Source organism: Oncorhynchus mykiss, chromosome 20, assembly GCF_013265735.2.
Source record: "Oncorhynchus mykiss isolate Arlee chromosome 20, USDA_OmykA_1.1, whole genome shotgun sequence".
Taxonomy (NCBI): domain Eukaryota; kingdom Metazoa; phylum Chordata; class Actinopteri; order Salmoniformes; family Salmonidae; genus Oncorhynchus; species Oncorhynchus mykiss.
The window spans coordinates 14,326,107-14,337,802 of record NC_048584.1 but is presented as its reverse complement, the minus strand read 5'-3'; the positions used below and the strand labels follow the sequence as shown (position 1 = coordinate 14,337,802).

The 11,696-nt window shown below is 47.1% G+C and overlaps 1 protein-coding gene across 8 annotated transcripts in view; it reads right to left on the bottom strand.

Annotated features, from left to right (window-relative positions):
• Positions 1 to 1,174: 1,174 nt before the first annotated feature.
• LOC110499018 (pleckstrin homology domain-containing family A member 1) overlaps positions 1,175 to 11,696 on the bottom strand; it is a 35,735-nt gene continuing 25,213 nt past the window's right edge. For 4 of the 8 annotated variants that reach the window (XM_021575822.2, XM_036955860.1, XM_021575821.2 and 1 more), the window contains 6 exons: positions 8,281 to 8,421; positions 7,621 to 7,689; positions 6,085 to 6,149; positions 5,685 to 5,748; positions 5,408 to 5,497; positions 1,175 to 3,007 (listed from right to left, as the gene is read on the bottom strand). In XM_021575822.2, the coding sequence (XP_021431497.1) occupies positions 2,630 to 3,007; positions 5,408 to 5,497; positions 5,685 to 5,748; positions 6,085 to 6,149; positions 7,621 to 7,689; positions 8,281 to 8,421 (807 nt within the window). In that variant the 3' untranslated portion in view covers positions 1,175 to 2,629. Of the gene's footprint in view, positions 3,376 to 4,605; positions 4,677 to 5,407; positions 5,498 to 5,684; positions 5,749 to 6,084; positions 6,150 to 7,620; positions 7,690 to 8,280; positions 8,422 to 11,696 lie in introns of all 8 variants that reach the window. The other 4 variants (XM_036955862.1, XM_036955863.1, XM_036955864.1 and 1 more) reach the window with 4 other exon arrangements.

Below are 11,696 nucleotides of genomic sequence, written 5' to 3'. Positions count from 1 at the left end.
GTCTGTGCCCAGTGGGTCTCCTGCTTGTGTTCTTTAGAGTTCCACTATCCGGCAAGCGCATCCTTCTCAATAAGAGCCCATTACGTGTGAACGGACACTTCTAATGAAGCACTACGAATGTCCGTTTGAGCCAAAGTCAGAGTTACTCAAACCTGAACCTCGGGAATGGCGAGGGATTCCAATCGTTGAGTCCTCAATGCAATTTGCTACAACAAGCTTTGGCCACACCAAGTCCCTGCAAGTAACATCCAAACTCTGAGACCCGTTCCAATATGTTTAAACAGTTTTTTTCTGAGTGTTTTTAATTGACCTATGTTTGTGTAATAGTAAGACTAATAGAGGCAGAAAAGGAGGGCCTAGCATCATTAGTACATGGTTGGAATGATTAACCCCCTGCTCTTTCTCTCAATTGGTTCCCCATCCAAACAAGAGCTTTAGAGCAGGGTTTGTTTCCTCATACCTGGCTCTGTGCATCACAACACTGTGACAGTGAGTCAGGCCTGGCCTGCTCCCAGAGCACGACGGATTCCAGCTGGGTTTACTACGAGATAGCAGGGACCTCTCGGTCACAACAGACAGCTCCTGCCAACTGGTCAGTGTGGGGGACTGGCCATCTCCAAGTTGAGGTTTTGTGCACTACTTTTCACCAGATCCGTATGGGCTCTGGGGCGCTACACAGGAAATAGGGATCCATTTTGGACGCAGCATAAAGTGTATGATGTGGCCTTGATCATTCAGACTGATGGAATTCACCTTTGTTCCGAACACCAAATTGAGATGAATGAGAGACATTTGCTAAATATCTCCGTTGGCCACAGATGCCAAAAAGCAAGGCCAACAGGTGGCAGTAGAGCCCTGCATTGCCAAGTCCTTTCCTCTGGTCTTACCAGGCCTTGATGTGTCAACTTTTAAAAACACTGTAAAAAAAAATAAAAAAGGGTTACACCTCTAAATGCAATCTACAATAACATGCTGGAAAAGGTGGGGGTTACAAAAGAAGTGAACATAGCAGACATTGTATGTAATAGAAAAATATTTGAGCAAAACACGGGCTTGTAGTTCTTTCCTTCAGCACTAGTCCCAATTTTCTGTTTTGACTGCGTCCAACCTCAAAAAAAACCAAAACATTTAAAGGATTTGAGTCAACACAAAAAAGAAGCAAAGTCACTCCAACTTGAATCCATTGATTTATTCTCAAACTCCACTTAATAAATAATGCACATGATTCAGAGCATCAGGTACACAATTAAAAGGGTCAAAATATCTTTCTTTCTTCTCTCTATAAAAAGAGAACGCAGGCACTTTACCAGCTTTACAGTAGAGGTGTGCAACACAGTAACAAGTTACAGGAAGAGTACGGCGGAGAGGCACAGAAGGCCTCCCCACAGACACACAAACTGTCACAGCATACGGGAAAAGTAGTAAAATAGTCCCACGGTAGAAAAGAGAAGAGGACCACAAAGGAACACCCAGAAAACAGATCAAGGGCAGTGAGCAGCTCGTCTGCCCACATGAGTGTCCACAAGGTGCCATTTGAAAGGCCCTGCCAAGAGGCCTATAGATGTTGTGCACATATACATGTCCTGTTTATGTCCTCCTGAGGGAGAAGTCTCTATTCAAATGCATGCTAACATTGGCAGGCACATACAATACAGAGCAGGACTTCATTTGGCAACAAAAAAAAAACAGAGGTGGGACAGTGTGTGTGTGTGTGTGTGGTTGACAGAGAGAGAGGGAGAAAGAAAGAGAGAGAGAGGGACTAAAACACAACAGGTGTAACTCTCATATGAACAGAAGGACTCAAAGCGTATCTATTTTAAATGATGAATAGAAACAGAAACACGTAACACCCACTTCCTTTCTAAAAACGCAGCTGAAAATAAGAAAAAGCTGCAGGGAAATTCATCTGCTAAAAGTTATCTTTAGGATGCGATGAGGATTCATGATGTGCTTCAACAACGGCTTGCTTTGGATAGAAACTCAAAATGGTCATGTTAAAAGTACACACAAGTCTACACCACGCGTGTATGTTTTTGTGTGTGAGTGGGGTTGTCTCATTGACACCGGTTACAACTTTTTCGTTTACATAACTATGAACACAAATAACATCTAGCCCCTTTTTTTTTTTATTATATATATTAGTTCCAACAACCCTGATAACAGTAAATCAAGTGACGTCTGGGAGGAGGAAGTGGAGTGAGAAATAATGACAAAAAATGATTTGTGAGTTTCTCAGCAGAGTAGCCAACCCAGTCCACCTCTTGAAACCTCTTGAGCCAATGGAGAGGGGAGGATGTCCAGGAATCATACAATACCAACAACAAGAGAGAAAGAGCAACACCCAACAGAAATATCAACAACGAAAGAGACTGAAATAGAACATCTGACGGTGTCTCCTTGCCCTGAAACGTCACGCCATTTGCTGTGTTAAGAGAGGGTCTGGATACAGGGGAGAGTAGACGATCAACGGTCACAGCCAGGGACCACTTCCTGTCTTCCTGAGGGCCAGGTTGGCGCTGATTGGTCACGTTTGATTGGCTTTCCTCTTGTCGTTGTTGATGACTGTCCACTATGTCCAGTCCCCTTTCTGTCAGTGTGAATCCTGACAGGAGGGGTCAGGGTTAGAGGCTCACACCTGGCTGACATGCAGGTCTGAGTCCTCGAAGCCGAGGGAGGAGAGTTCCGGTTGGTCGCCCTCTACCTTGCTGCGCCGTCTCCATGGCGACAGCTCCTCCTGGTGGGCATTGGTGGGGTAACAGAACGAGGCGCTCACTTGGACAGGCGAGGGGTCTCCTGGAGAGAGAGGCGGGAGCGGTGCGGTTGTAGTGGCCCCTGGTGGCCTCGCCAGGGCAGCAGGCCCAAGAAGTCCTGGCTGTCCCAGGTCAGGGCCCGGGCCCCCCTGTGGCTGGTGGTAGGGGAGCTCTGCCTGGATGGGCGAGCGAGGGACGAGGGGTCCCGCCTGATTGCTGCTACAGTAGAAGGCGGAGGGGGTGTGGTCACTGTGCTCCTGCAGAGTGTTGGGGGGAGGGAACGGAGGTAGGGAGGGGGACAAAGTCATTCAGATTCAGAAGCACTGGATGCAGGGGAGTCAGTTAGGTCAGTCACAGAGCTGTAGCAGGGGCAGTGGCACAGGGTGGCAAAGGGAGGTAGGACAGCATCAGCAGCAGCAGTAGTTGAAGCAGTGGTAGTATCTATAGTGGTGCAGGAGCAAAGAGGAGTAGTGGAGGAAGCTGGAGGGAAGCAGCGGCAGACTGAGGCAGCAGATGTAGTTGAAGGAGGAGGATGGCAGCACAGACAGTGGTGGTACAGTAGACAGTGAATGTACAGTAGAGCTCACTTGGGGAATGTTAGTATCTCACTGTCAAATTTGACTCTCTGAAAAACACGACAGAGACAAAACAAAGAAAACAGATGGCCAACCGTTAGCGAAAAGATGACCAGTTACGACGAGCTAAAAACCCGTAGAGGAATGGCGAGTTCCAGCAAGGGAGTGAAAAAGTGGGAAGAGTGACACACAGGGTGAGATTCGAGACAAGAAGGGCAGAGGGATGTGAAATCAGAATAAATGGGTAGAGCTCGGAGAACGTAAGTGTGTATTGAAGGGGTGGGGGTGCACGACGACATGTTGACAAGAATCACAGCATTACTGGGTCATTAGAGAGCAAACTACTCGACACACTTTCCCCAAACCAAAACGGTAACGAGAGACTCTAAAAGACATGTGGAAGTGTTAAAAAGTCTCAGAGTTGGTAAGTGTAAGATGTTGAAGACAAAGAATGAATGAAAGAAGGAATGAAGATATACTGTAATGGTCAACCTTGAGGATTGCTGTGTGTGTGTGTTTCTAGGATAGGTCGGGGAACATGCAACACCAGCCTTGGGCCTAGATACCAGCTACAGGTTACTGTACTACAGACTACTGCACTACAGCGCCCCACCCTACATTGGACCCAGTGACGTAAGTGTTTTCTATCTATAATAGAAAGAGACCAGATAGATGGCGCTTTTCTTCTTTTTTTCCCCTTTCCCATTGTCTGTATAAAGGAACGGGAACTCGGTAAAAAAAAAATCTTAAAACTGACCTGGAAGTCACAAAATGTGTTAGAAATGCATTCAAATCAGTTGAGGAAGAAGGTAACCAATGATGCCAGAGGGAGTTTTCCAAGAAGCCTAGTCAAGAACAGACCAGTCGATTACTGATCTCTGGAAGGAGGAGGAGTGAGGTCATGTGGATCAGGCGAGTTAGTCTGGTCAATCAACGGCAGATTAGAGGATGTCTGTCCAGAACAGTTAGGATGGAGAAGGGGGAGGGGCTAATGATCAGCACTCAAGCGTGAGATGGAAGTCTATCTACTATCTAGTAACTGGGCTTGCTTGGGTGTTTCAGAGGGGAGTAAGCAGTCAAAGCTTCATTCCACTACACTGGACTGTGTCTGAAATGGCACCCTATTCCCTAACATAGTGCACATCTTTTGACCAGAGCTCCACCCTGGTCAAAAGTAGCGCACTATTTAAGGAATAGTGTGCCATTTCAGACGCAACCTAGGACTACTACTTGGCAAAACAGAAATGAAGCTGCTTGGCCGACACGGGGGAATCACATACGTGCTGCATTCACCATTGCGGAATGTATACCTCTGTATACAAGGGTTCGACAGCCGACGGGCCTGACGCATCTGCAACAACACAGTAGTGCACCGCTTAGTTAGGAGTTTGGAGAGAGAAAGAGAGAATGGGGGGAGGACACTCCGGCCAAGAGAGGGAGAGAGGCAAGGAGGAGAGAGAGAGAGAGGACAGGAGAGTGGCTGGATTTGGAGGTGGGGGTTTCTATTCTGTGCCGGGTGCGACCATCGGTTACGGTTCGAGGTGGGGTATCTAGCAGCGTCACCAGGTCGAGTAGAGATAGAATACTGCCTTGTGTACTGTAGTGAAAGCTACACCTGCAGTATGTCAATGAAAAACCTGTAACCCCTCCCCCAACTGTGATTGGAGTGTCTAGGTTTCTAAGCTGGGGTGGTGGGTGGGTGAATGGTTTACATCCAAACCGGATCTTAACGTTTATTCTTCAACAGCCAGAAACAGACTAACTGGAGACATTCTAGCCAAACCGAAACAGCGGATTTAGATCAAATATGGTTCCCTGCGAAAACAGTCAAGTTTCTCCCCCTCGGAGCAGAGATCTCCAAATACTCTTCCTGGGCACCCACATGTCGTGCAGGCTTTTATTCCAGCCCAGCACAAACACACCTGATCCAACTAACCATCAAGCCCTTGGTTAGTGAACCAGGTGTGTCATGTAATACAAGGCTGGAACTAAAGTGTTGAAAGTTGTGACACCCTGTGGGTGCCAGACAGAGCCAGTATGGAGGACCAGTGGCTCAGGCCCAGCCCCAGACTGAATACGTACAGAGGCAGCTGAGCGTCCAGGCCCCCGCTGGGCCACAATGGCTCCAGAGATGGCCTTTATCCAACTGTGCATCTCCTCTGGACTGTCCGACTACAGAGGAAGGAAGAGGGGTCACAAAAACAGACAGACAGACAGCCAGACAGCCAGACAGACAGACAGACAGACAGACAGAAGGAATAGGTTACTGTGTGCCAATGGCAATGGACAGTAACTATATCTCTTCAATGGAATTCAGTCCATATATTCAGACATTAACTGGAGAAAGAAATGTTCTCACCTGTATGTAAAAGGTCCTTGAGCTAGTGACCACTTCAAATAGATTGTCCCTCTGCATTAAGTCACTAGATAGAAAGACATGAAAACCTCTTTCAATAACATTCAAACATCCCAGTAGCGTAAATCACTGGGTGTGAACGTAAGAGAGCGCGTCGCCGTCGAAGGACGACAGTAAGCCAATTCTGTGAGTCCATATCCAACATTTAGACTTCTCATCCATATCCAACATTTACACTTCTCATTTACACTTCTCATCTGTGAGGACGCTACAGTTGGCAGCCAGGTCTGCATCCCACATGGCCCACATCTCCCTCCCAGCCCCTATCACCTTGGCACTTGTCCCGCCAGTGTCGATAGCCAATCTCTCTAGCTCAGTGACTAAAGAGTAAAAAGACACTGACCTCTGTTTGCACTCCTGAACTTTGTGAACCTCTTTCAGTGGGATCACACGCAGTGGCTCTCTCTCCTGAGAGAGAGAGAAAAGAGAGAGAAAAGAAAGAAAGAAAAGAGAAAGGGAGAAAGAGGAAACAGCCACAGAACATGTTACACCATCACAACACATCATTAATTCAACACAAGCAACATGACATAAACAACAACTAAACTGAGGACTTGCCTCATTTCCCCCCATCTGCTAAAAGGTTCTAGGACTAAGCATATGATCATTGACAATAGGCTCTCTGACATTATGCTAGATTATTAGGAACATAATAGGATGCCTGCCCACCTGCTGCCAACCATCCATCCACACACACACACACGCTGGGACATGCTACGCTGTCCACAAGTGGAGCACCAGGAATGGAATTCACGACGCATTCCACAACGTGCTGAGACAACAATCCCCAAAGGCAATACCCCAGTCCCCCTATAACCTCACACACACACACACACAATGAGATTACAGTGTGTGTGTTTGTCTGGATATGTTGTGTGTCTGCTTTGTGTCACAGTTTTGCTTCCGTCCCTCTCCCCGCCCCAACCTGGGCTCAAACCAGGGACCCTCTGCACACATCAACAACTGCCTCCCGCAAAGCATCGTTACCCTTCGCTCCGCAAAAAGCCGCGGCCCATGCAGAGCAAGGGGAACAACTACTTCAAGGTCTCCGAGCGAGCGACGTCAACAATTGAAACGCTATTAGTGCGCACCACCGCTAAACTAGCAAGCCATTTCAGACCAGTAACACTTGGATATGTTGATGTTGCAAGCCCGGGGACAGTCAATAGCGCAACCCCAGCATTATCATCTCTATAGGAGACGTATCTCACCATGTCTTTGGCCCTGGGATAGAGGCACTAATGGCATTTCAGTAGGAGAGGATGGAGAGACAAAGAGGTCTGAACAGAGAAAGCACACACTCAGGCCCGGTGTTAGGGCCAATGGGAGTCAAGCTAATTCCACTGCAGCAGCACACCAACCACTCCTAAGGGAGGGGGAAGAGGCAGACAACGTGTCCCTCTTGTCTGAACTCGTTCTCTACCTCTCAGATCATGAGAGAGAGGAGGTGCAGAATGTGAGCGGGACAAAACAGATATATCAACAATCTAGCAGTCACTTAGCCACAGTTCAGAATGTGAACGCAAGGAATCTAACCTTTCCCTCATAGAGGAGAAGTCAAAACCAGGCTTCTCGATTTGAAAGTCCTATTTATTAGTGGCTGTGCCAAAAGCTTTGGGAGCCGTGAACAATGCACAGGCCTGGAGTCAACTCTTATCTGATTGGTGTGTGTGTGTCCGTCTGTCCGGGGCTCTAGGGGTCTGTGAAACACAGGTGCAACACAAAGACGAACTGCTGGCCAACGGGGTCACACAGCGCCTTTGTATTGTATGTGTGTGTGATGGGGCAGGCGGGTGGGTGGCTCAGGGACACTTTATGTGGAGTGTGTGTCACCTCGCTCACAGCCGCAGCGGTGGAAAGAAGAGATATTCCCACTCACCAGGTCTGACTTAAAGTAGCTGACTGCGTTCTCCTCCAGTAAGAAGTATCTCCTCTTCCAGTTCTTCATCTGCGCAAGAGAAAGTTACAAACATTCGAAAGTCATATACAAAGTGGATATCAACATTTCCAGCACATCCAAATCCTTCCACTTGCTAAGAGCGTGGCAAAATGATTGCTATTCTGATATTGTATAGGACCACGGTTTGCTTTAGAATGGCTGGATCACTGTGGTTAATATGGTCTATTTATAGGGGATACGAGAAGGTACAGTAGGTTAAGGGTAAAACAACAATGAGAGATATAATTCAACCTCAGCACCCTGGCTGTGTCCAAAATATCTGGTCAGAATCCCATTGCTTTCTAACTCATCATCATCCTAACACAACAACAAACACACAGCACTGGTAGTGTTAAATGCTTGTAGCTGACAGAGAATCTCTCCGAGCCTGTGGTGTATTCATTAGGTACCATCCAAGGGAAAAACGGACAAAAACAGGGAGCGACTACCTGGACTTGTCCAATAAGAAACACTCATTTTCATTGTCTGTGCAAAACATTTTCCACTACATTCCTGAATACATCCATGGTTTTGAGTGTAGGCTGCTACAGCACTCTCTCCCCTCTCCCCAGACAGCATCCTCCTCTACTGTCTACCTACCAGGGCTCCTTGCTTGACACAGTATCCAGCCTTGATGAGCGCCTGGTCCTGCACCCCCCGCCCCAGGAAGTAGGGCAGCTGGCTGTGGGCCTTCCGCAGGCCCCCCCTGTCTGCTCCGTTCTGCCCCCCGTCGCCCTGCTCCTGCACCACGGAGAAGGAGGGAGGACACATACACATAAACTCAGCAAAAAAAGAAATGGCCTCTCACTGTCAACTGCGTTTATTCTCAGCAAACTTAACATGTGTAAATTGTTGTATGAACATAAAATTCAACAAATGAAACATAAACTGAACACGTTCCACAGACATGTGACTAACAGAAATGGAATAATGTGTCCCCGAACAAAGGGGGGGTCAAAATCAAAAGTAACAGTCAGTATCTGGTGTGGCCACCAGCTGAATTAAGTACTGCAGTGCATCTCCTCCTCATGGACTGCACCAGTTTTGCCAGTTCTTGCTGTGAGATGTTACCCCACTCTTCCACCAAGGCACCTGCAAGTTCCCGGACATTTCTGGGAGGAATGGTCCTAGCCCTCACCCTCCGATCCAACAAGTCCCAGATGTGCTTAATGGGATTGAGATCCGGGCTCTTCACTTGCCATGGCAGAACACTGACATTCCTGTCTTGCAGGAAATCACGTACAGAATGAGCAGTATGGCTGGTGGCATTGCCATGCTGGAGGGTCATGTCAGGATGAGCCTGCAAGAAGGGTACCACATGAGGGAGGAGGATGTCTTCCCTGTAACGCACAGCGTTGAGATTGCCTGCAATGACAACAAGTTCAGTCCGATGATACTGTGACACCGCCCAGACCATGACGGACCCTCCACCTCCAAATTGATCCCGCTCCAGAGTACAGGCCTCGGCGTAACGCTCATTCCTTCGACAATAAACGCAAATCCGTCCATCACCCCTGGTGAGACAAAACGCAACTTGTCAGTGAAGAGCACTTTTTGCCAGTCCTGTCTGGCCCAGCGACGTTGGGTTTGTGCCCATAGGTGCAGGTGATGTCTGGTGAGGACCTGCCTTACAACAGGCCTACAAGCTCTCAGTCCTGTCAAGCTTCTCAGCCTATTGCGGACAGTCTGAGCACTGATGGAGGGATTGTGCGTTCCTGGTGTAACTCGGCAGTTGTTGTTGCCATCCTGTACCTGTCCCGCAGGTGTGATGTTCAGAAGTACTGATCCTGTGCAGGTGTTGTTACACATAGTCTGCCACTGCGAGGACGATCAGCTGTCTGTCCTGTAGCGCTATCTTAGGAGTCTCATATAAGGACATTGCAATTTATTGCCCTGGCCACATCTGCAGTCCTCCTGCCTCCTTGCAGCATGCTTAAGGCACGTTCACGCAGATGAGCAGGGATCCTGGGGATCTTTCTTTTGGTGTTTTTCAGAGTCAGTAGAAAGGCCTCTTTAGTGTCCTAAGTTTTCATAACTGTGACCTTAATTGCCTACCGTCTGTAAGCTGTTAGTGTCTTAACGACCGTTCCACAGGTGCATGTTCATTAATTGTTTATGGTTCATTGAACAAGCATGGGAAACAGTGTTAAAACCCTTTACAATGAAGATCTGTGAAGTTATTTGGATTTTTACTAATTATCTTTGAAAGACAGGGTCCTGAAAAAAGGGACGTTTCTTTTTTTTGCTGAGTTTATAAGTGTACGAAGTACAAACACAATCTATATTTTTAATCTTAGTTCGATTTTCATACTCTTGTATTGCTGTGCTCAGGGCACCTTTGAAAATGAGACCCTGGTCTCATTGCATTTCCCATTACTAAATAAAAGTTTAATAAATAAAACACACACAACTACAAAACCAATCTGGCACGCCAACGCACAGACAGACATGCAGAATCAGATGAGTGTGGGAAAAGCCCCCCACCACATCGTCTACAGTGACTAGAGATATGATAGAGAATTCACTGCCTGTTGCATGTGTCAAGCAGAAGTTGAGGCCCACTGCACCACCACCACCCACACAGGAAGTGACATCAGAGGCCATTGCTTGAGCATCTGGATGTGAATTTTCACTTTCAGCTACTATTGGCTATACACCAGATACCAGCACAAGACAGGATATGATTTGTACTGCTCATAGCTCATACACAGCAGCAAACATACAGTGACTGAGCTCCTCAGTCAGTGGAGCACTATGTTCAATGTCTGTCACTGTCTGTCTAGCTAAAAGATGGCCTGATCCATGGACACCTTCAGACAGACCGTCAATTTACAGCGCATTCGGAAAGTTTTCAGACCTCTTCACTTTTTCTTACATTACAGCCTTATTCGAAAATGGATTGAAAAAAAAAAAAAAAAAAAAACGATCTACACACAATACTCCATAATGACAAACAGGTTTTTAGAAATGTTAGCAAATTCATTAAAAAAAAAAATAGAAAAAAAAAAATAGAAAAAAAAAATAGAAATACATTATTTAAATACAGTAAGTATTCAGACCTTTTGCTGTGAGACTTGAAATTGAGCTCAGGTGCATCCTGTTTCCATTGATCATCCTTGAAATGTTTCTTCAACTTGACTGAGTCCATCTGTAGTAAATTCGATTGATTGGACATGATTTAGAAAAGGCACACACCTGTCTGTATGAGGTCCCGCAGTTGACAGTGCATGTCAGTGCAAAAACCAAGCAAGGAGGTCGAAGGAATTGTCCGAAGAGACAGGATTGTGTCTAGGCACAGATCTGGGGAAGGGTACCAAAACATTTCTGCAGCATTGAAGGTCCCCAAGAACACAGGGGCCTCCATAATTCTTAAATAGAATGATGGAGGCCCCTGAGCTGGCTGCCCGGCCAAACTGAGAAATCGGCGGGGAAAGGCCTTGATCAGAGAGGTGACCAAGATGGTCACTCTGATGGAGATGGGAGAACCTTCCAGAAGGAAAGCCATATCTGAAACACTCCACCAAATCAGGCCTTTTTGTTTGAGTGGCCAGACGGAAGCCAATCCTCTGCAAAAGGCATGAGAAGGCGCCAAAAGGCACCGAAAGGACTCTCAAGACCATGAGAAACAAGATTCTCTGGTCTGATGAAACCAAGATTGAACTCTTTGGCCTGAATGGCAAGCATCACATCTGGAGGAAACCAGGCACCGCTCATCACCTGGCCAATACCATTTGATGACCTTTAATTAACTAGGCAAGTCAGTTAAGAACAATTTCTTATTTTCAATGACGGCCTAGGAACAGTGAACTGCCTGTTCAGGGGCAGAATGACAGATTTGTACCTTGTCAGCTCGGGGGTTTGAACTTGCAACCTTCTGGTTACTAGTCCAACGCTCTAACCACTAGGCTACCCTGCCACCATCCCTACGGTGAAGTGGTGGCAGCATCATGTTGTGGGAATGTTTTTCAGCGGAAGGGACTGGGAGACCGAGAGGGAAAGATGAACGGAGCAAAGCA